The sequence below is a fragment of the Thermothelomyces thermophilus genome, chromosome 3 (genome assembly GCF_000226095.1).
Source record: "Thermothelomyces thermophilus ATCC 42464 chromosome 3, complete sequence".
In the NCBI taxonomy this organism is placed as follows: Eukaryota; Fungi; Ascomycota; class Sordariomycetes; order Sordariales; family Chaetomiaceae; genus Thermothelomyces; species Thermothelomyces thermophilus.
Genome location: NC_016474.1, coordinates 4,016,175 through 4,037,575, shown reverse-complemented (window position 1 = coordinate 4,037,575; position 21,401 = coordinate 4,016,175). Strand labels below are relative to the sequence as shown.

The following is a 21,401-nucleotide window of genomic DNA, read 5'->3' as shown; positions in this document are numbered from 1 at the left end:
TAAGCTGTCAACGGCATATTACCTACAGACTAATAGACAAACAGAGCGACTAAACCAAGTTATTAAGCAGTACCTCCGCTCTTATGTTAACTACTAGTAAAACGACTAAGTCATGCTATTGCTAATAGTATAACTCGCTTATAACACGACACCAACGGAAACGACCAAAGTCATATCGTTCTTCGTAAACTACAGATATAAAGCAGACCTTAGGCAAGGACCAGAGGTCATAGTGCTAAGAGCAGCAGTCAAAGCGGAACAAATATACACATTATATAAAAAGCTTAAAAAGGAACTCGAGTTTGTCAAGACTAGAATAAAGAGCTACTATGATAAATATAGGCTTAAGGGACCTTACCTAGAGAAGGGAGACAAAGTCTACTTGATTATATGGAACTTACGAACTAAATGACTAAGTACGAAGCTAGACTTTAAGAAGGTTAGACCCTTCGTTATCAAAGAACGAATTTCGACATCTAACTACTAACTATCGTTACTATTATCTATATAACTATAGATAGATGTTTTTCATATTTCGCTTCTCGAACCAGTACTAAAGAACGCTAAGGTTGCTATATATATCGAAGCAAAGGACAAAGAGGAAGAATAGGACGTCAAAGAAATTCTAGATTTATATATTATTAATAGAGAACTATAGTACCTAGTTAAATAGCTTGATTTCAGACTAGAAGACAATTTATAGGAACTAGTCAAGAATTTGAACTGCCCTGAGAAACTAGAATAGTTCTACCGGCAGAACCCGGATCGACCAAAGGAAAACCCGGGATAGAACCAAAGATAGCGCCCTAGTCAACAGCATCGACGGCATCATTAATCTGTGACAAGGGTATAGTAGGCGTCTCTTGCCGCTTAACCTCCTCTAACTTGTCTAAGGTCAATAGACCACGTGCTACTATATTAGCACCTTTCTCTACTAAAAACTCCTTCTACTGACGAAGACGCCGGAGCTATGTAAGCTTTTTAGATAACTTACGCTAGGCCTCTTCTAGACAGCATTAGGATTTATCTAGCTCAAGTTCGGCATGACGTTTAGCATCTTTGATATAATGCTGCTCCTAAAGAATACGATCCACTAGAACAAACATTAGGAATCATAGTAAAAAAAAAAAAAAAAAAAAAAAAAAAAAAAAAAAAAAAAAAAAAAAGAGGAGATAAGCTTATAGGAAGAAAGCAGGATGCCAGAGCCATCATAAGAACGACCTTAATAAACACAGGCCTCGTAACGCTTTATATATACGATCATTTTACAGACAAGGCCTTACGATGCGTACCAAGAGCAAGGCATAACAATAAAACCGTTCTTAGCGATGTTCTAAGCAAGGGAAGCACGGTAACGTGCAGAATACGACTTCCGTTTCTCTATCGGCATTTTATCAGCATGGCAACCACGATACAGAAATAGGGAGAATGTAGTACTTATAAGCAAAGGGTTGTTAGCGCTATTTGAAACAACCTAAGAGGGCTTTTAGGTTAAAAGCCTCAAAGGAAGGGCATCGTGTCACGGATAAGCATATAGACGGCCTGGCAGGCTGTAGCTAGGACACGGGACATTCCGATAGCTAATCACTCGACGGACCAATCAGAAGATTATTACTGCCAAGACTAAGGTCTTCACTAGTGATAATAACATGTCACCGTCAATAACGTAGGATTACGAAGTGAAAGGAGAAGTGGTACTAGTAATAACTATTGAAGAAGGATAGACTATTATATATATATAGCTAGCTAGTCACTCGTTATAGTAGACTCTAGGAGTTTGCTAGTGGTAATAATTATAATCACAGTACTTATACCAAGTATTGCTGATTACTGTAAGAGACAACTCTAAGTGTTGTTATGAACCCTTTGGCTTTACCGAATCCCTTAGACGACCTGCCTGCTTGTCCCGCTTCACCTACCTCCGTCTGGACCCTTTTAGAAGAAGTCTAAGTTGGGTTCGTCACAATAAGCTAATATAGGATTCTATCTAGTAAGAAGGGACTAATAAAGTAAAGACTATTTAATTACTAAAAAGGAATATAGAAGTAAGAGGAGCTTACCCTCTAGCTATAAGCTAAGGGGTTATAGTTACTACTAAGAGGGCTGCCGATCTAGGTAGTAAGGGAGCTTTCCCCCTAGCTAGATAGAAACGAACTATTCGCTTTAAGGAATTGGAGAAATCGACCAAGGAAAATATAACTTATAATATAGTCTCTCTAGTTAGTAAAGCTCTTTAAGCAAAGATACTTATTATTAATAAGGTCTTAGGGATCTCCTTAGCGTTTAAGAACGCGCTACTTATATTCCTTAAGCAGGATTATAAAAGTTCTTAGGAGGTAATTAAATATAAAGGCTTAGCTATTCCTTTCCCTAATAAGCTAGCTTTACAAACAAGAGGGAGAGTGCTATAAGAGGTTAAGACATACCTTAGCCATCTAGGTAGATAGAGTAGTATTAAGGAAGAAGAGTCTATAATTATAGTTCTAGTATTTCTAAGGGTTATTAGTAATAGTTAGTAGGCTATCATAATAGACGGTTTCCAGAATAACTACCTTATTAGATAACGAGACTAGCTAAATTTAGAAGAAATCGAAATATCCTTCTAGGCTCCGATCTATACGCTTTCTACTAGCTAAAAGATCTAGATAGGTATACTTATATAGATATATATATTACTAACGCTCCATTATAACTTTAAAGATCTAAGGGGTAAAAAGGTACTTACTCTAATCGACACTAGATCTAAGTATAATATAATTACCCTTAGCTTAGTATAAAGATACCGTCTCCCTATATAGATAACGATAATAATTTCCTGAGGTCTTTATAATAATAGGCCATTTACTAGGGAAATAGTTAATATAATTATCTTAAGGGCTATCTCGATCTATAAGCATTTCTTCGTTTTAGATAGAGATACTAATAATTACCAAATCTTACTAGGTATACCATTTATCTATAATACAAGCCTAACGTTCAATTATAAAGCTAACTATCTAGTCATAGTAAACATTATCGCCAAGAATAAATTAATTAAAGTGTCGGTTATCTTAGATATTATAGCTAAAACGACGTTCGAAAGAAAATATTAACTTATAAGGGACGAACTTTAGCATCTAGTTATAATAACTACTACTACCCCTACATTTACTAACATTTAGAATAGTAAAATTCTACTTAGATTTCTTAATAATTAGGCTAGTAAAGCTATTTTTAATATAATACTAAGGATTTCTTGTCTACCTCTTATTAATATACTTACTAAAGTTTCGACATTTTGTCTTACTAGATAGGACACTTTAAAACGGAGATATTAGGAAATAGAGGGCGAAACGGACGAGCCTAGCTATCTAGATAGACGGAAAACGTTTAGGAAACTTACATCAGAGGTTAGAAAAGGGTTATAGGAGGTACGGACGTTTACTATATAAAAGTCTATAGCTAGAAAAGTTTACCCTATAGATATAGCTATTAGCAATAGTTCGATACCTAACGGTGACCCTAACTAGTAGGAACGGCGCCTAGGGGAAGCCATTAAAAAGATAAAGTTTAGGTTAGAGTAGGATAGCCTTATTATACTACGGTTTTCGGACCTAGAGCCTAGGACACGGCTTATAGCCAAATGGCTTAAGGCACTACTTACATCTATAGAAAGCTTTCTATCTAACTAGGAAAAGGAACTCTTTGTATAGGTCTTATAGAACCGAGAGGCCGCCCTAGCGTAGGATTTCACTAAATATAGGTAGATTTACCCTAACATTATCCTTCCTTAGGTTATCTAGACTATTCCTTATATAGTATAGTAATTAAAGAGTATCCCTATCCTGAAGCTATTAATGCCAAAGGTTATTAACCTCCTAAAATAGCAGATCTAGCGTAGGATTATTAAGCCTAGCTATAGGAGCTATTATAATAACTAGTTTCTAGTCCTTAAAAAGGATAACGGTCTCCGGCTAATTAATGATACCTAGAAAGCTAACGCTATAACTATATAGGATATATTTATATTACTAGCTATAGAGGAATTTAGTAAAGACTTTAGTAATTATGAAGTTATCTCTCTTTTAGACCCATTTTCTAGGTATAACTAAGTCAGCCTTAATAAATAGAGCTAGGACCTTATAACCTTTTAAATGCCTATTAGCCTCTTCTGGATATATACCCTCCCTATAGGTAGAATAAACTCTATTGCCTAGTTTTAACGAGCGATGACCTAGATCTTCTAGAACCTGATTCCGGATATCTGCCGCGTTTACCTAGATAATATCTATATAAAGGGGCCACGGTCTGACCATAATAGGGAAGAAGTTACCCCTAAGTTACGGAAGTTTATAGTCAAATACCTCTAAAACGTTAATATAGTTCTCCTAAACGCTAAACTTGCCAGAGCTATTATTATAGCTAGGAAATCCTAGTAGTACCGCCTATAAGTGATGTTACTTGGCTACCTCTATATACCTAAAGGGTGACTACCTAATAATGCCAAAGTTACGAAAATCCTTAAGTAGACTTCCTATTTAGATTTAAAGAATGTTTATACCTTTCTAGGGATTATTAGCTACTACTAGATCTAGATAAAGCACTTTACTACGATTGCTTGGCTACTATATAACCTAATAAAGAAGAATATCTATTAGGAATAAGGCCCTACTTAATAGCAGGCTATAAAGAAACTTTAAACTCGAATAACCACTACCCTGGTCCTTATATTACTTGTTTTCGATAACCTTAGGTATAGTTAGATATACCTAATGACCGATATAAATCTTTTCGGCTAAGGAGGAGTCATTAAATAAGTTAGCCCTAATAAGAAGAGGCACCTATACCGGTTTAAGAGTAAGATATAGTCTAAGGCAGAGAAATGGTACGACCCTACTAAATAGGAGCTCTATAGACTACTTTTTCTATTAAAACGTTTCTAACGGTACCTCTTTAGTATTCACTTCATTATAGAGATAGACGCTCTTGTCCTAGTTTACTAGTTAAATAGCACGGCTAGTAATATACCTAGAGCCTTGATAATATAGTAGATCGTATAGATTCGGCTATTTGACTTTAAGGTTAAGTATATTCCAGGTTCTAAAAATGCTATTACTAATAGACTTTTATAAAAGCCTCCTAGTCTATCTAACTAGATAGAGAAAGCAAACGAAGAGGATATTAACGATTAGGTTAATATGTAAATCTATACTAACCGCGTTAGCGATCCTCCTAAACCTATAGACCTAAACCTTAAAGAAGGATACTTTAAACACTCTAGAGCTATCGCACGGTACTTGACCACTCTAGAAGAACCTATAGCTATCTGACTATACTAGTAGCGATATCTATTTAAGAAGGAAGTACTTAAATATTTAGTAGATAAGAGCTATCTATTCCTTTAGCTAGTAAACGATACCTAGAATCCTTGTTATATAGTAGATACCCTAGAAGAAAGGTAACAAATTTTCTAGGCTTACCACAATGAGATAGGCCATAAAGGCAGAGAAGCTACTTACTAGAGGGTTACTAACTACTATTACTAGAAGGGAATATATACTAACGTAGTAGATTAGATTTATACCCACCTAGAGTGCTAGGTATAGGATACCAAAAGATTTAGGAAGGTATATTTACATTCGGAACCTTCTTTAATCCCATTTGCAAAATGGTACTTAGATATCTAGTTCATGCCCTCTAACTGGAGGGGGAAGCCCTATTTCCTCCTCGAGGCATATAACGATCTTTTAGAATTTATAGAAGCCGAAGTCCTACCTAATAAATTAGCTAAAGCGGTAAAGAACTTCATTAACCGTAATATCCTCCTTCGTTAGGGACTCCTAATAGTTATAGTTATTATAGGCCCAGGCTACACCCGGGCTAGACAATGCCTAGGCTTTACCTAGGCACTAAAATGGACCTACCCTACTCTACTTACGTACGCCCTACGGGTCTATAGAGCATTCGTTACTCGTTCGTAACTCGTCTGGTAAATACACGGCCAACGCCCGGTTAGCGCCCAACCCGGAGCCTAACCAGGCCCTACCTAGGTCACATACGTATATATTGGTTAAAAGGCACTCCTCTGTATAACTCTTGTATTTTTCTTCTTTTTCCTCCCTAAGATAGTCGAATAAAACATTATACGCTTATCTATAGATACTATAAAGCTAGTATATCATATTTTAACTACCTTTTTACTAGTAGTAACTCCTTAAAGGAGTTATTAATAATGTAGTTATAGTAGATTCGGGAGTATATAGGCCTTTAGGGTTAGTAGAATTATAGAAGCTTATCTGCTCCCTTTAAGTAGTAGTAGAATAGTAGAATATTACGATTGATACTTTCCGGGCATCCTAAATGTAACCTGTCCCAACCCCTAAGTCGGCTAGGGTGCCCTTTAAAGCTTAACAGCCGTAGTAGAAGCGTCTCCTAACCGGATAACCTTTCAATGGTAAAAAGGAACTCTTTATAGTATAGAAGAGTATAATAGAACATATCTTTATAATTAATGGAGATTTCATTAGCTCTAATTATAACCAATAGGTCTTTATCCAAGGAAACCTTACACGCTAGGTATAGACCCGAGTTACGGCCTATTATAAATCTATAGGTCCGAAAGTTAGGTACGACCTAACTTAGTTTCTCTAATATCTCGAGAGTATCTTCTCTAACCCCTATAAGAAGACGATAGCCTTATCGGAACTAGAATTCTTATAATAGAGAGACGATAAACCGTTTACTGCCTTCATTATTTGGTTTAAGGCTAAGCTATTAAGGGTAGGCGGCCTCCTTTAGGGTAACGAGTCATACCTAATTAAATTACAATAATACCTCTCTCCGAAACTCAAATATATAACGGTCGGACAAGGAATTCCTTAGGATAACTATATAATAGTAGTCAAGAAATACCGTAAGATTACTATAGATCTTAAGGCTCTTTAGCTTAGTAACAAGTATTAGTAGATATAAGGGTGGCAGGTAGTATCTAAACTCTAGAGAGAAAAGGACGTAAATAGAGATATATTAATAACTAGAATTAACTTATCGTATACTAACCTATAGAGAAAGGGACCTAATAAGGATAGGGTAGGAAAATGTAGGGGTAACGCCCTATAGGCAAAATAGGTTAATCTAGAAGTATATATAGCCTAATAGGTAGCTAGAGTATATATCTAGTATAGGTAGAAGGGTTACTTTATTACTAAATATAACTTCGCCTTTGCTTTAAGGCCGGTATGGTAGAACTAGTCGAGAACCGACATTAATACCTTAGAGGCTAAGGATTAGAAGGAAGACGACGACCTGTCTAACAAAGAAGACAGGGAGTAGGGAAAAGAGTAGCCCCCGAGCAAAGTCTTACAAGGGGGCTAGAAAACTATAACTACCTAGAAGATAAGTTTATAGAAATTAGCAAAAGAATAAATAGACCTTCTTTTCTTATTCTAATCTTCCTTAACTCTATTGGCTTTATAAATGCTCAAGTAGATGGTAAATGTTCTAGTTATAGCGCTATTAATAAGAGAATATACTAGAAGCTTAGAATCGAGTAGATTAGTTTACCTACTATACGTACCCTTAGGACTATAACTAGACTATAACCAGACCGGAAGATCACTTAGATAGCCTACATTATAATAGATATCAATAGCTAGGAGAGCTAGGCCGCGTTCTATATAGTCCTAAGACTTATATATAATATTATACTAGGCCTCCTATAGATAAAATACTAGGAAGTTACACTAGACGTATATATAGGCGTTCTTATAATCGGAACGTAACTAGGACTACTTATCTATAAAATCTCTTCATGGCCTAGATAAATAGGAATCTCCTAAATAATAGGTATAGTCTTTATAAGTATAGTATAGAGGGTATAGAAAAAGAAGACTTCTAACACCTTCCTAGTCATAAGCATCTAAGAGATAATAACTATCCTAAAATCGAGACACCATTTTAACAGAGACGGCCTAGGAAAAGGGGGTACCTAACCTAAGCCTAGTATAGAGTCAGAAGTCACCTTACCAGACAAACTTCGCGACTTTACTAACCTTTTTAATAAGGAGAAAGCTAGTAGACTCCCCCTATATCGTAGTATAGCCGACTATCACATTAAATTAAAGGAAGGCCTAGATAGGAAGATTCCTAAACTCCCTTAAGGGCCTCTCTATAATATATCACAAGATTATTTATTAGAAGTCCGAAAGCAAGTCGTTAACTTGCTAGATAAGGGATAGATCCGAGCTAGCTCCTCTTCGGCCACTACCCCTATCCTCTTGGTAAAGAAAGCAGATAGAGGATAGAGGTTCTATATTGATTATTAGGCACTAAATGGAATTATAAAGCAAGATTGGTACCCTCTTCTACTTATTAAGGAGACGTTTCGCTCCCTAGCCGGAGCTAAGTAATTTATAAAGCTTAACGTCTAGGTGGCCTTCTACTATATCTAGATTATAGAGGGCTATAAGCATTTGATAGCATTTCGAACCTAGTTTAGCTTCTTTAAGTGGCTTATTTACCTCTTTAGATTTATAAGCGTACCTATAACTTTCTAATGATATATTAATAACGCTCTTAGCCTAATACTTAGAGACTTTATAATAGTATACCTTAATAATATCTTAGTCTATATATTAGGTGGTAGGAAAGATTATATAAGTTAGGTAAGAGACGTATTCTAAAGGCTATGGAAAGTAAGACTTATATTAGATCTTAAGAAGTATATATTTACTATAAAAGAAGTTAAATACCTTAGCTATATTATAAAGGCAAGGGCTTAGGTTCGCCTAGACCCTAAGAAGTTAGCCGCTATCTATAAGTAAGAGGTACTATATAAGGTTTAGGGAGTATAAAGTTTCCTAGGGTTTGTAAACTTCTACCAAGACTTTATCCCTAACTTCTCTAAGTTAACCGTACCCTTAATACGGTTAACTTATAAGAATACCCTATTCTAGTAGGGGACTAAGGAATAAGAGGCCTTTGAAACTCTTAAGATAACTTTTATATTAGAACCTGTCCTAGTATAATAGGATCCTAAACAGGAGATAGTACTCGAGGCGGACTACTCTAAGACGGTATTAGGAGGGTGCTTATCCTAACAAGGAGAAGACAGGGTCCTATATCCTATAGCCTACTATTTTACAAAACTGTCCCTAGCCAAACGGAACTATACGATCTATAACAAGGAACTATTTACGATTATCTCGTATCTAAAGGCCTAGTTAGCTAAGCTTTATAGTATTACCGCTCCCTTTTAGATCCTAACCGACTATAAAAACCTTAAATACTTCTCTTAGCCTCGTTTAATTAGCAAACGGCAAGCTCGATAGGCTAAAATACTCTCCCTCTTTAACTTTAAACTCCGTTACCGACCAGGATTATAAGCTTCCCGTCCTAATGCCTTATCCTACTATAAATGAGATTACCCCAAGGTGTCACGAGCCAACTATATACCGCGACCCGGTGGGGTGTAGCAGGCTAAATGAGCCACCAATCAAGAAGGGCACGAAGCGAGGCTAACATGGGATCGCTAGGGAGCGCGGGCTACCACAGGCGAACAATCGCCAAAAGGGAAAGATAGCAGAGGATAGCTAGCTACCAAAGGCGATCCAAGGACAGGATAGAAAGGGACTATAAGCGATCAACAGAAGTATATATACATGTAAATAGTCACTTGTTATAGTAGACTCTAGGAGTTTACTAGTAATAACAACCTCCCCTACAATTACAGTACTTATACCAGGCATTGCTGATTACTATAAGAGACAACTCTAGTGTTATTATAAACCCTTTGGCTTTACCAAATCCCTTAGACGACTTGCCTATTTGTCTACTTAATCTACCTTTGTCTAAACCCTTTTAGAAGCAGTCTAAGCTAGGTTCGTTATACGTTGCTATTACTCCCTTTGTTCTATTATGGTTTAGAACAGAGGTGACTTCGACCTTGATATTGACATGGCTACTAACGTTACGGCTAAACAGCTGCTTGCTTAGCTTGGTTAACTCTAGTAGTAGATCTAGGAGTTAGACTAGAGAGATAAGGCTGCTTAAGCCCGAATCAAGGAACTCGAGCACGGTGAAAAGTACTTATAGAAACTAGTTAATAAGGCCTACGCTAAAATCAAGGCGCTCGAGACCACCAAAGCGAGCCATATTAAGATCAAACTACCTAGTAAATATAGAGGAACTAAGGAGGATCTCGTAGGATTCCTAATAAACCTCCGATCCTACTTTTGGCTTAATGACGACAAGTTTCCGGATAACAAAGCCAAAGTCCTCTATATAGCTACGAGACTAGAGGGCAAGGCACTTAGATGGTTCGAGCCTATGTAGAACGACTATCTTATTAAGGAAGATAAAGACGACTAAAACGCGTTTATATAGGCAGTCTTCTAATCTTATAACTGTTTTAAAGAAGAGCTTCGGAAGGTTTTTAGCGATAAAGACGAGAAGATTTATATATAAGAAAGACTTACTAATCTCCGATAGACTAAGTTAGTAATTTCCTACGCCATATAGTTTAGACAGGATATACTTAAGTCTTAGCTTAATAACAAGGTATTAATATAACTATTTTATAATGGCTTAAAGGAAAAGGTTAAAGACAAGCTATATAAGTATAATCGGCCCGAGACCTTAGATAAATATATTGTATAGGCTATTAGAATCGATAATTAACTCTATATATAAAAGTAGCAGAAACAAGGTCAAATAAATAGAACTATAGTTAAGGCTAACGACAAGAAAAAGCAAGCATACGTTAGTACCTCGTATAGGACGTATCCTAGAGCTATAGATATAGATATAGCGTAGAAGCAAGACTAGAAGAAGATAACCAAAGACAAGTCTAATATTACCTACTATAACTATAGAAAGAAAGGGCACTACAAGCAAGAATGTCAAAGCCTAAAGAAAGAGTAGAAGATAGTCCCTAGAAAGAAAATTATAACCATTAACAAAACTACCAAAGACATTATCGAAGTAGCGGCTATAAGCTATAAAGATAGGGGCAATGATATAGACAGTCTCGGATATGACAATAATGGTAAAGACGAACAAGTACTATACTCCGAACTAGTCACTATAGACCTAGAGACAGGTCTTGCCGAATAGGACATGGCAGGAGAATATGTACCGCTAGTTTCGATTCTCCTAGCCTTGAGGCAGTAGGGTTTCACGGTCATATAGAGGCGGGATAGATTATAGACAACCAATATACAAGGAATCGAAAGACCTGAACCTAATGTTCTATTCCTCTAGGAACGAATCGAATGGTACTATAATAAAGTTTCTCAGCTTAATATAGAACTACGCGAATGGGATAGACGCTTAATTTGACTTGCCTAGTAGAGCGATAGAATGAGGGACAAAATAAGGGAACTCTAATATATTATAGAAACTATTAAAGGAGAACAGCCTATAATATATAATAGGCCTAATAGCTATACCGAGTATCTTAATAGCTAGTAACTTAGTAATAATATATGGAACCTAAAATACTAGTTTATACGCGCGAACTATAGAAAAGACAAGCGTATATAGAAAAGCTACTAGAAGAAATACTCCTATATTAGCACTAGAGTACCTACAGTCTACGTATAATAGGAAGGATTCGGGAAAGAATTCTAATACCTCCTAGGCGACGTCACGTGATTATACCCTTGACACGAGGTATATACACAAGTACCCTAGTTCTAGTATATAGTATATAAATGCTAATACCACTTCTACGACAAATTCGAAAACAATCACTAGCCAACCCGATAAGGAAATGAGGACAGAAGCTTATACCCTATAGAATAGGTCTACGATGTAGGAAATAGAGCAGCCGAATTGCTTTAGAAGATCGAAGCCCGCGATCTAGAAGGCATTATGATAGTTCTAAGACAAGCCTGGCCTAGGTACTACGGAACCAGACGAGACACGTAGGACTTGTGCTAGAGCAACGATTGCCTCTATTACGCGGATAAAGAGAAATTGCGAATTCAGGAGCTTTAGACGAAGCTATAGTACGTATAATAGAAAGTAGAACGAACCTAATGGTAGGAAGCCGTAAGCACTTAATAGCTTACGGAAATGAGTATAATTAATGAAGCCGCTATTAGCTAAATAACCGAAGAGGTTAGCACTAACCTAGGAAACAGGTCAGGGCCCTTCAAGGGGCCCGGAAGCTATTAACGCCTGTATAGCAGCAGGTAGTAGTATAGTATAGGAGGAACTAGTGTAAGAGACCACTATATCGAGACCTCCCGGCAGAAACATAGGAAATCGCTATAATCTTTAGGTAACGGCGGCAAGACAAGCGATTATAGATAATAGCACAGTAGAAACAGCACAAAATGCTTGTACTAGTAGATAGTAGAGCAGAGATAAACCTGATTTTACCGACACTTATAAATTAGCTATAGATACCCTAGAGAATAAAGCGGAAGTATAGCATGGTCAAAGGACTATTTCCGACGTAATAGGTATATAAGGAGACTAAACTATAACGAACCTAGCTTAGACTTCCTCTAAAAGGGTTTAGACGAAGGTAGATTAAGCGGGACAAGTAGGCAGGTCGTCTAAGGGATTCGGTAAAGCCAAAGGGTTCACAACAACACTAGAGTTGTCTCTTATAGTAATTAGCAATGCTTAGTACGAGTACTATGATTGTAATTGTTACCACTGGTAAACTCCTAGAGTCCACCATAACGAGTGACTATCTATATGTATATATAGTCCTAGTAATCACTCCTAATCACGGTGATCGTAAGTGATCGTATGGTGGTGATTACCTTGATCGCTGGTGAGCGTAGTGATCACTGTACTTCCTATGTTGTAATTGGTCCTTCCGTTCCTTTGGCTTGATTGGCCTGTTTGTGCCGGTGGCCTAGGCGGCATCTGCATACATATTTCCGTAACATAAACTGATTAATATTATTATAATAAGGAAGACTATAGTAGTTATATTTAGTATTATAGATATAGGTAACGACAAAGATATAATATTAGGGTTACTATAGTATAAAGACTACGACCCGGACATTAGCTAGAAGAATAGTAGCCACCTACGACCCTAAATAGAGTCATATTCGACTAACAAGATAGGGAGCATATAAGGATTGCAAGCAGACAATACTTAAGGAAAGGCATATCCTACGGATCTACTATAAGTGACGGACAGTAGTAGGCAGACCATTACAGACTCTAGAAGAAGCGGCATAACGACATCGATATCGCAATAGGAGGAACAAGCTAAACTACCGATAGCTATTCTCTCCGTTGACGAATACAGAGCACTACAATTAGAATAGTAGGTTGAGACAGGAGAAATCGCTAGTATCGCTATAGACGGAACCAAGTTCGTATACTATTAGAAAACCGAAAGACGAGATAAGACTAGGGAAGTACCGAAGGAATATAAAGGACACCTAGCATTCGAACCAAAACATCTAGAAGGACTACTAGAATATAGCCTATAGGATCACAAGATTAAGCTTAAAGAAGGAGCACGACTAAAGTTCTTTAAGATTTACTATACGAACCAGATATAGAACGAAGAACTTAAGCAATATTTAGAGGAGAACCTTCGAAGAGGATATATCTACCTGTCGACATTGCTAGTAGGCTACCTAATCCTATTTGTGCCTAAGAAAGATAGAAAGCTACGGTTATATATTGACTATTAGTAACTTAACGAACAGACTATAAAAAACCGATACCCGTTACTACTAATCTTACGGCTCTAAGATTAGTTAGCAGGAGCCTAATATTTTACGCGTCTTAACTTGCTATCGGCCTATAACTATATATAGATCAAAGAAGGCGACGAATGGAAAACGGCCTTTAGGATACCCTATAGCTACTATAAGTACCTTGTTATACTATTCGGACTTATAAACGCGCTAGCAACGTTCTAAGCCCTAATTAATCAAGCTATCCGACCCTTTCTCGATAAATTTGTAATATATTATCTTAACGATATACTTATCTTCTCTAAGATAATAGATAAACACCGGAAGTACGTGAAAGTAGTACTAGACACGCTATACACGTATAAGCTATTAGTTAACAAGGAAAAGAGCGAGTTCTATATTAGAAAGATAGTCTTTTTAGGATACGAAATATCCCTAGGACAAATCCGGATAGAACCTTTAAAGGTTAAAGCTATCAAGAATTGGCTACAACCGACATTAGTCATAGAAGTACAAAGTTTCATCGGATTTGTAAACTTCTACCAGATGTTCATCAGGAACTTTAGAGCGATTATATAACCTTTGTACGAGCTTACCAAGAAGAATGCTAAATTCTAATAGGAGGAGTAATATAAGTAAGCATTTATATAGATTCGTAACGCCATTACTAAAGATCTAGTACTAGTACTACTAGACCCTAAGAAGCTATTTAAGGTAGAAATAGACGCTTTAGACTATACCATCGGAGGACAATTGGGACAACGAGATAGATAAGGAAAGCTATATCCTATAGCCTTCTTTTTAAAGAAGCTTAATAGACTACGTCTTAATTATCTGATCTATAACAAGGAACTACTTACGATTATCAAAGCTTTTAAGGAATAGCGATTATACCTTAGCGGCACGATTAAACCGGTATAAGTATATATAGATTATAAGAATTTACGATACTTTACGACGATAAAGGAGCTTAACGGACGACAAATACGATAGGCAGAATTCCTCACGGAATTCAACTTTAAGATCCGCTATAAGAAGGGCAAAGAGAACATACAAGCAGATATCTTAAGCCGACGAACGGATCATATAGAAGGACGAACAGAAACAACATTACCGTTATTCAAGGAACGGACAGATAGAACGTTACATCACAAAATATAGATACCTGTAGAAGATAATCTACTTAACTCGTTCCTAGAATGCTATATAATCTTTCGAGAAGAAAGGATCAACGAGGTATAGTATCAAGTAGCACCTGGACTAGTAGTACCTAACAAAGTAGAAGAAAGAGATAGGAAACTCTAGTACCGAGGCAAAGCGTATATCCACGACAAAGATCAATAGCTGCGGATGATTTAAGAACTCTATAAGTCGAAACTCGGAGAATATAAAGGAGTTATAAAGACTATCGTACAAGTTAAGAAACATTATAACTTTCTATAGTTAATAGCACGGGTTAAGGAAGTTATATAGAACTACGACATTTTGTTATAGAAATATATATGTAGCTACTGCCTAGGCCACCAATACAAACGGGCTAATTAAGCTAAAGAAGGATAGACTAATTAGGATAGGATTACACTTGGCAAGAAATGATCCTAGTAGAGGATCACTAGCTTACGACGTAAGCTAGGTAAGCTAGTACAGAGGATCATTATGACTATTAGTAATCCTAGGATTATATATATATATAGATAGTCACTCGTTATAGTGGACTCTAGGAGTTTACTAGTGATAGCAATCACAACTTACAGTACCCTAACATTATAAGGAGATAACTAAAGTATTATTATAAACCCTTTAGCTTTACCAAATCCCTTAGACAACCTGCTTACTAGCTCTACTTAATTTACCTCCGTCTAGACCCTTTTAGAAGAAGTCTGAGCTAGGTTTGTCATACGTTACTATCACTCCCTTTGTTCTATTATAGTTTAGAACGGAGGTGACCTTGACCTCGACACCGACATGGCTATTAACGTTATAGCCGAATAACTGCTTGCCTAGCTTAGTTAACTCTAGTAGCGGATCTAAGAGTTAGACCAAAGAGACAAGGCTGCTTAAGCTCGAATCAAGGAACTCGAGAACGGCGAAAAGTACTTATAGAAATTGATTAACGAGGCCTATACCAAAATCGAGACGCTCGAGGCTGTCAAAGCGAGCTACATTAAGATCAAATTACCTGGCAAATATAGAGGAACTAAGGATAATCTTGTAGGATTCCTGACTAACCTCTGATCTTACTTTTGGCTTAATAACGACAAGTTTCCGGACGAAAAAGCCAAAGTCCTTTACGTAGCCACAAGACTAGAAGGCAAGGCACTTAGATAGTTCAAACCTATGTAGAATAACTATCTTACCGAGGAAGACGAAGATAACTAAGACGTGTTTATATAGGCAGTCTTCTAATCTTACGACTACTTCGAAGAAGAGCTTCGGAAGGTTTTCGGCGATAAAGACAAGAAAATCTATACGTAAGAAAGACTTGCTAATCTCTAATAGACTAAGTCAGTAGCCTCCTATACTATATAGTTTAGATAGGACATGTTTAAGTCCTAGCTTAACGACAAGGCATTAATACAATTGTTCTATAATAGCCTAAAGGAAAAGGTCAAAGACAAGCTATATAAGTACGATCAACCTAAGACTTTAGACAAATATATTATATAGGCTATTAGAATTAATGATTGGCTCTATATACGAGAGTAGTAGAAACGAGGTCAAACGAATAGAACTATAGTTAAGGCTAACGACAAGAAAAAGCGAACGTACGTCAGTACTTCGTATAGGACGTACCCTAGAGCTATAGATATAGATGTAGCATAGAAGCAGGACTAGAAGAAGGCGACCAAAGACAAGTCTAATGTTACCTACTATAACTACGGAAAGAAAGGGCATTATAAGCGAGAATGTCGAAGCCCGAAGAAAGAGTGGAAGCTAGTCCCTAGAAAAGAAATCGCGGATATTAGCAAAACTACTAAGAACGTCACCAAAGTAATAGCTACGAGCTACGAAGACAAGGATAGCGATATAGACAGTTTCGGACACGATAGCAATAGAGAAGACAGACAAGTACTATACTCTGAACTAGTCGCTATAGACCTAGAAACAAGTTTTGCCAAATGGGACATGGCCGGAGAGTACGTACTACTAATTTCGATTTTCCTAGCCTTAAGACAGTGGGGTTTATAGTCATATAGAGGCAGGATAGATCGTAGACGACCGATACCTAAGGAACTAAAAGACCTAGACCTAATGTTCTATTCCTATAGGAACGAATCGAAGGGTACTATAACGAAGTTTTCCGGCTTAATACAAAACTGCGTAAACGGGATAAATGTTTGACTTAACTTGCCTAGTAGAGCGATAAGATAAGGGACAAGACAAGGGAACTCTAACGTATTATAGAAACTATCAAAGGAGAATAGCTTATAGTATATAATAGACCCGATAGCTATACCGAGTGCTTTAACAATCAGTAATTTAGTAACGACGTATAGAACCTAGAATATTAGTTTATGTGTACGAACCGCGGAAAAGACAAACGTACGTAGGAAAGCTACTAGAAGAAACACTCCTACCTTAGCATTAGAGTACCTATAGTCTATATATAGTGGGAAGGATTTAGGAGAGAATTCCAATACCTCCTAGGCGACGCTACGCGACTATACCCTCAACACGAGGCATATACGCAAGTGCCCTAGTTCCAATGTGTAGCACACGAATGCTAATACTACTTCCACGACAAATTCGAGAATAACTACTAGCCGACCCGATAAGAAAATGAGGACGGAAGCTTACGCCCGGTAGAGTAGGTCTACGATATAGGAAACAGAGTAGCCGAATTGCTCTAGAAAATTAAAGACTAGAGTCTAGAAAGCATTATAATAGTTCTAAAACGAGCCTAGCCTAGGTACTACGGAACAGGACGAGATATATAGGACTTGTGCCGGAGTAACGACTGCCTCTACTACGCGGACGAAAAGAAATCGCAGATCTAGGGGCTTCAGATAAAGCTATGGCACGTATGACGAAAAGCAGAACAGACCTAATAGTAGGAAACTATAAGCACCTAATGGCTTATAGAGATAAGTATAATCGATAAAGCCGCTATTAGCTAAACAACCGAAGAGGTTAGCACTGATTTGGGAAACGGGTCAGGGCCCTTCAAGGGGCCTAAAAACTATTAACACCCGTATAGCAGCAAGTGGTAACACAATATAGGAGGAACTGCCGTAAGAGACCACTATATCAAGACCTCCTAGTAGAAACATAGGAAGTCGCTATAATCTTTAGACGATGACGGCAGGACAAGCGACTATAGATAATAGCACAATGGAAATAGCACGAAATGCTCGTACTAGTGGACAGTAGAGCAGAGATAAACCTAATCTTACCGACACTTGTAAATTAGCTATAGATACCCTAGAGAATAAAGCAGAAGTATAGTATAGTTAAAGAACTATTTCTAATATAATAGGTATATAGGGAGACTAAACCGATTAACATCACTATGGCAGGGAAAACTACAGTAGTTATATTTAGTATTGTAGATATAGGTAACGACAAAGACATAATACTAGGGTTACTATAGTATAAAGATTATAACCCGGACATTAGCTAGAAGAATAGTAGCTACCTATAACCCTAAACAGAGTCGTATTTGACTAGCAAGATAGGGAGTACACAAGGATCGCGAGCAGACGATGCTTAGGGGAAGGCATGTCCTATAGATCTACTACAAGAGACGAACAATAATAGATAGATTACTATAGACTCTAGAAGAAGCGGCAAAACGATACCGACGCTACGATAGGAAGAACGAGCTAAACCGCTGATAGTTGTTCTCTCCGTTAGTAAGTACGGAGCACTGTAACTAGAGTAGTAGGTTAAGATAGGAGAAATCGCTAGTATCGCTATAGATAGAACCAAGTTCGTATACTATTAGAAAGCTAAGAGACAAGACAAGACTAGGGAAGTACCGAAGGAATACGAAGGACACCTAGCATTTAAACCGAAGCATCTAGAAGGATTACTAGAACACGGCCTATAGGATTACGAGATTAAGCTTAAGGAAGGAGCATAACTAAAGTTCTTCAAGATTTACTATACGAGCTAGATATAGAATAAAGAACTTAAGCGATACTTAGAGGAGAATCTTCGAAGAGGATATATTTGCCTGTCGATATCGCTAGCAGGCTACCTAATCCTATTTATGCCTAAGAAAGACGGAAAGCTATAGTTATACGTCGACTATCGGCAACTTAACGAATAGACCGTGAAAAACTAATACCTATTACCGCTAATCTTATAGCTCTAAGATTAGTTAGTAAGAGCCTAATATTTCACGCGTCTTGACTTACCATCGGCCTATAACTATATATAGATTAAAGAAGGCAATGAGTAAAAAACGGCCTTTAGGATACCCTATAGCCATTACAAGTACCTTGTCATGCTACTTAGACTTATAAATACGCTGGCAACGTTCTAAGCCCTAATTGATCAAGCTATCTAACCCTTTCTTGACAAATTTATAGTATATTATCTTAACGACATACTCATCTTCTCTAAGACAATAGACGAACACCGGAAGTACGTAAAAGCAATACTAGACGCGCTATACGTATACAAGCTATTAGTTAACAAGGAAAAAAGCGAATTCTATATTAGGAAGATAGTCTTTTTAGGGTATAAGATATCCCTAAGACAAATCCGGATAGAACCTTCAAAGGTTAAAACCATCAAGAATTAGCTACGACCGACGTTAGTTACGGAAGTACAAAGCTTTATCAGATTTATAAACTTCTACTAGATGTTTATTAGGAACTTTAGAGCAATTATACGACCTTTGTACAAACTTACCAAGAAGAATGCTAAATTCTAATGGGAAGAATAACACGAGCAAGCATTTATATAGATTCGTAACGCCATTACCGAAGATCTAGTACTAGTACTACTAGACCCTAAGAAGCCATTTGAGGTAGAAACGGACGCTTTAGACTATGCTATTAGAGGACAATTAAGACAACAAGACAGACAAGGAAAGCTACATCCTATAGCCTTCTTTTTAAAGAAGCTCGATAGACTATATCTTAATTATCTAATCTATAATAAGGAACTACTTACAATTGTCGAAGCTTTTAAGGAGTAGCGACTATACCTTAGTGGTATAACTAAACCGGTACAAGTGTATATAGATTATAAGAATTTACGATACTTTACAATGACGAAGGAGCTTAATAGACGACAAATACAATAGGTAGAATTTCTTACGGAATTTAACTTTGAGATCCATTATAAGAAGGGCAAAGAGAACATACAAGCAGATATCTTAAGCCGACGAACGGATCATACAGAAGGACGAACAGAAACAACATTACCGTTATTCAAGGAACAGACAGATAGAACGTTACATTACAAAACACAGATACCTGTAGAAGATGATCTATTTAACTCGTTCCTAGAATACTATATAATCTTTCGAGAAGAAAGGATCAATAAGGCATAGTATCAAGTAGCACCCGGACTAGTAGTACCTAACGAAGTAAAAGAAAGAGATGGGAAACTCTAGTACTAAGGTAAAGCGTATATCTACGACAAAGATCAATAGCTATAGATGATTCGAGAACTCTATAAGTCGAAACTCAGAGGATATAAAGGAGTTATAAAGACTATTACACAAGTCAAGAAACACTACAACTTTCCATAGTTAATGGTACGGGTTAAGGAAGTTATATAGAACTATGACATTTTATCATAGAAATATATATGTAGCTACTGCCTAGGCTACCGATATAAACGGGCTAATTAAGCTAAAGAAGGATAGACTAATCAGGATAGGATTACACTTGGCAAGAAATGATCCTAGCAGAGGATCACTAGCTTACGACGTGAGCTAGGTAAGCTAGTACGGAGGATCACTACGACCGCTAGTGATCCTAGGATTATATATATATGTAGATAGTCACTTGTTATGGTGGACTCTGGGAGTTTACTAGTGATAGTAATCATAACTTATAGTACCCTAACATTGTGAGGAGATAACTAAAGTGTTGTTATAAACCCTTTGGCTTTACCGAATCCCTTAGACGACCTGCTTACTGGCTCCGCTCAATCTACCTCTGTCTAGACCCTTTCAGAAGAAGTCTGAGCTAGGTTTGTCACACATTTGCAATCGAAGCAAAACGGTACGACATAAGCTATACGGGCTACTTTAGCTACTACTAATAGCTAACAAACTATAGAGCTCGGTTACAATAGACTTTATTACAAAGCTGCTAGAATCCAAGGACATAGCTATAGGAGTGATCTATAATAGCATCCTTACTATAGTAGATTGCCTGACTAAGTAGGCATACTTCTTTCCCTATAAGGAGTCCTAGATAGCTAAATAGCTAGTAGACGTAATCTATCGGCAAGTTATATTAGTACACGCTTGGCCGTAAGAATGGATTACCGATAGAGATACTAAGTTTGTATTAAAGTTCTGGCAAGCGTTAATATAACGATTAGGCATTAATAGCAAGCTGTTAACGGCATATTACCTATAGACTAATGGATAAACAGAGCGACTAAACCAAGTTATTAAGTAGTATCTCCGTTCTTATGTTAACTACTAGCAAAACAACTAGGTCATGCTATTGCCAATAGCATAACTCGCTTATAATACGACGCTAATAAAAACGACCAAAGTTATACCATTCTTTATAAACTATAGATATAAAGTAGACCTTAGGTAAGGACCAGAGG

The 21,401-nt window shown here is 37.1% G+C and overlaps 1 protein-coding gene across 1 annotated transcript; it reads left to right on the top strand.

Annotated features, from left to right (window-relative positions):
- Positions 1–8,537: 8,537 nt before the first annotated feature.
- Positions 8,538–8,759, top strand: MYCTH_2061412 (uncharacterized protein; the record flags this gene model as incomplete). Its single annotated transcript, XM_003663377.1, has 2 exons — positions 8,538–8,616; positions 8,689–8,759. Coding segments are annotated over 2 exons (150 nt in total), but the record flags the coding sequence as incomplete, so codon positions are not given.
- Positions 8,760–21,401: the final 12,642 nt, after the last annotated feature.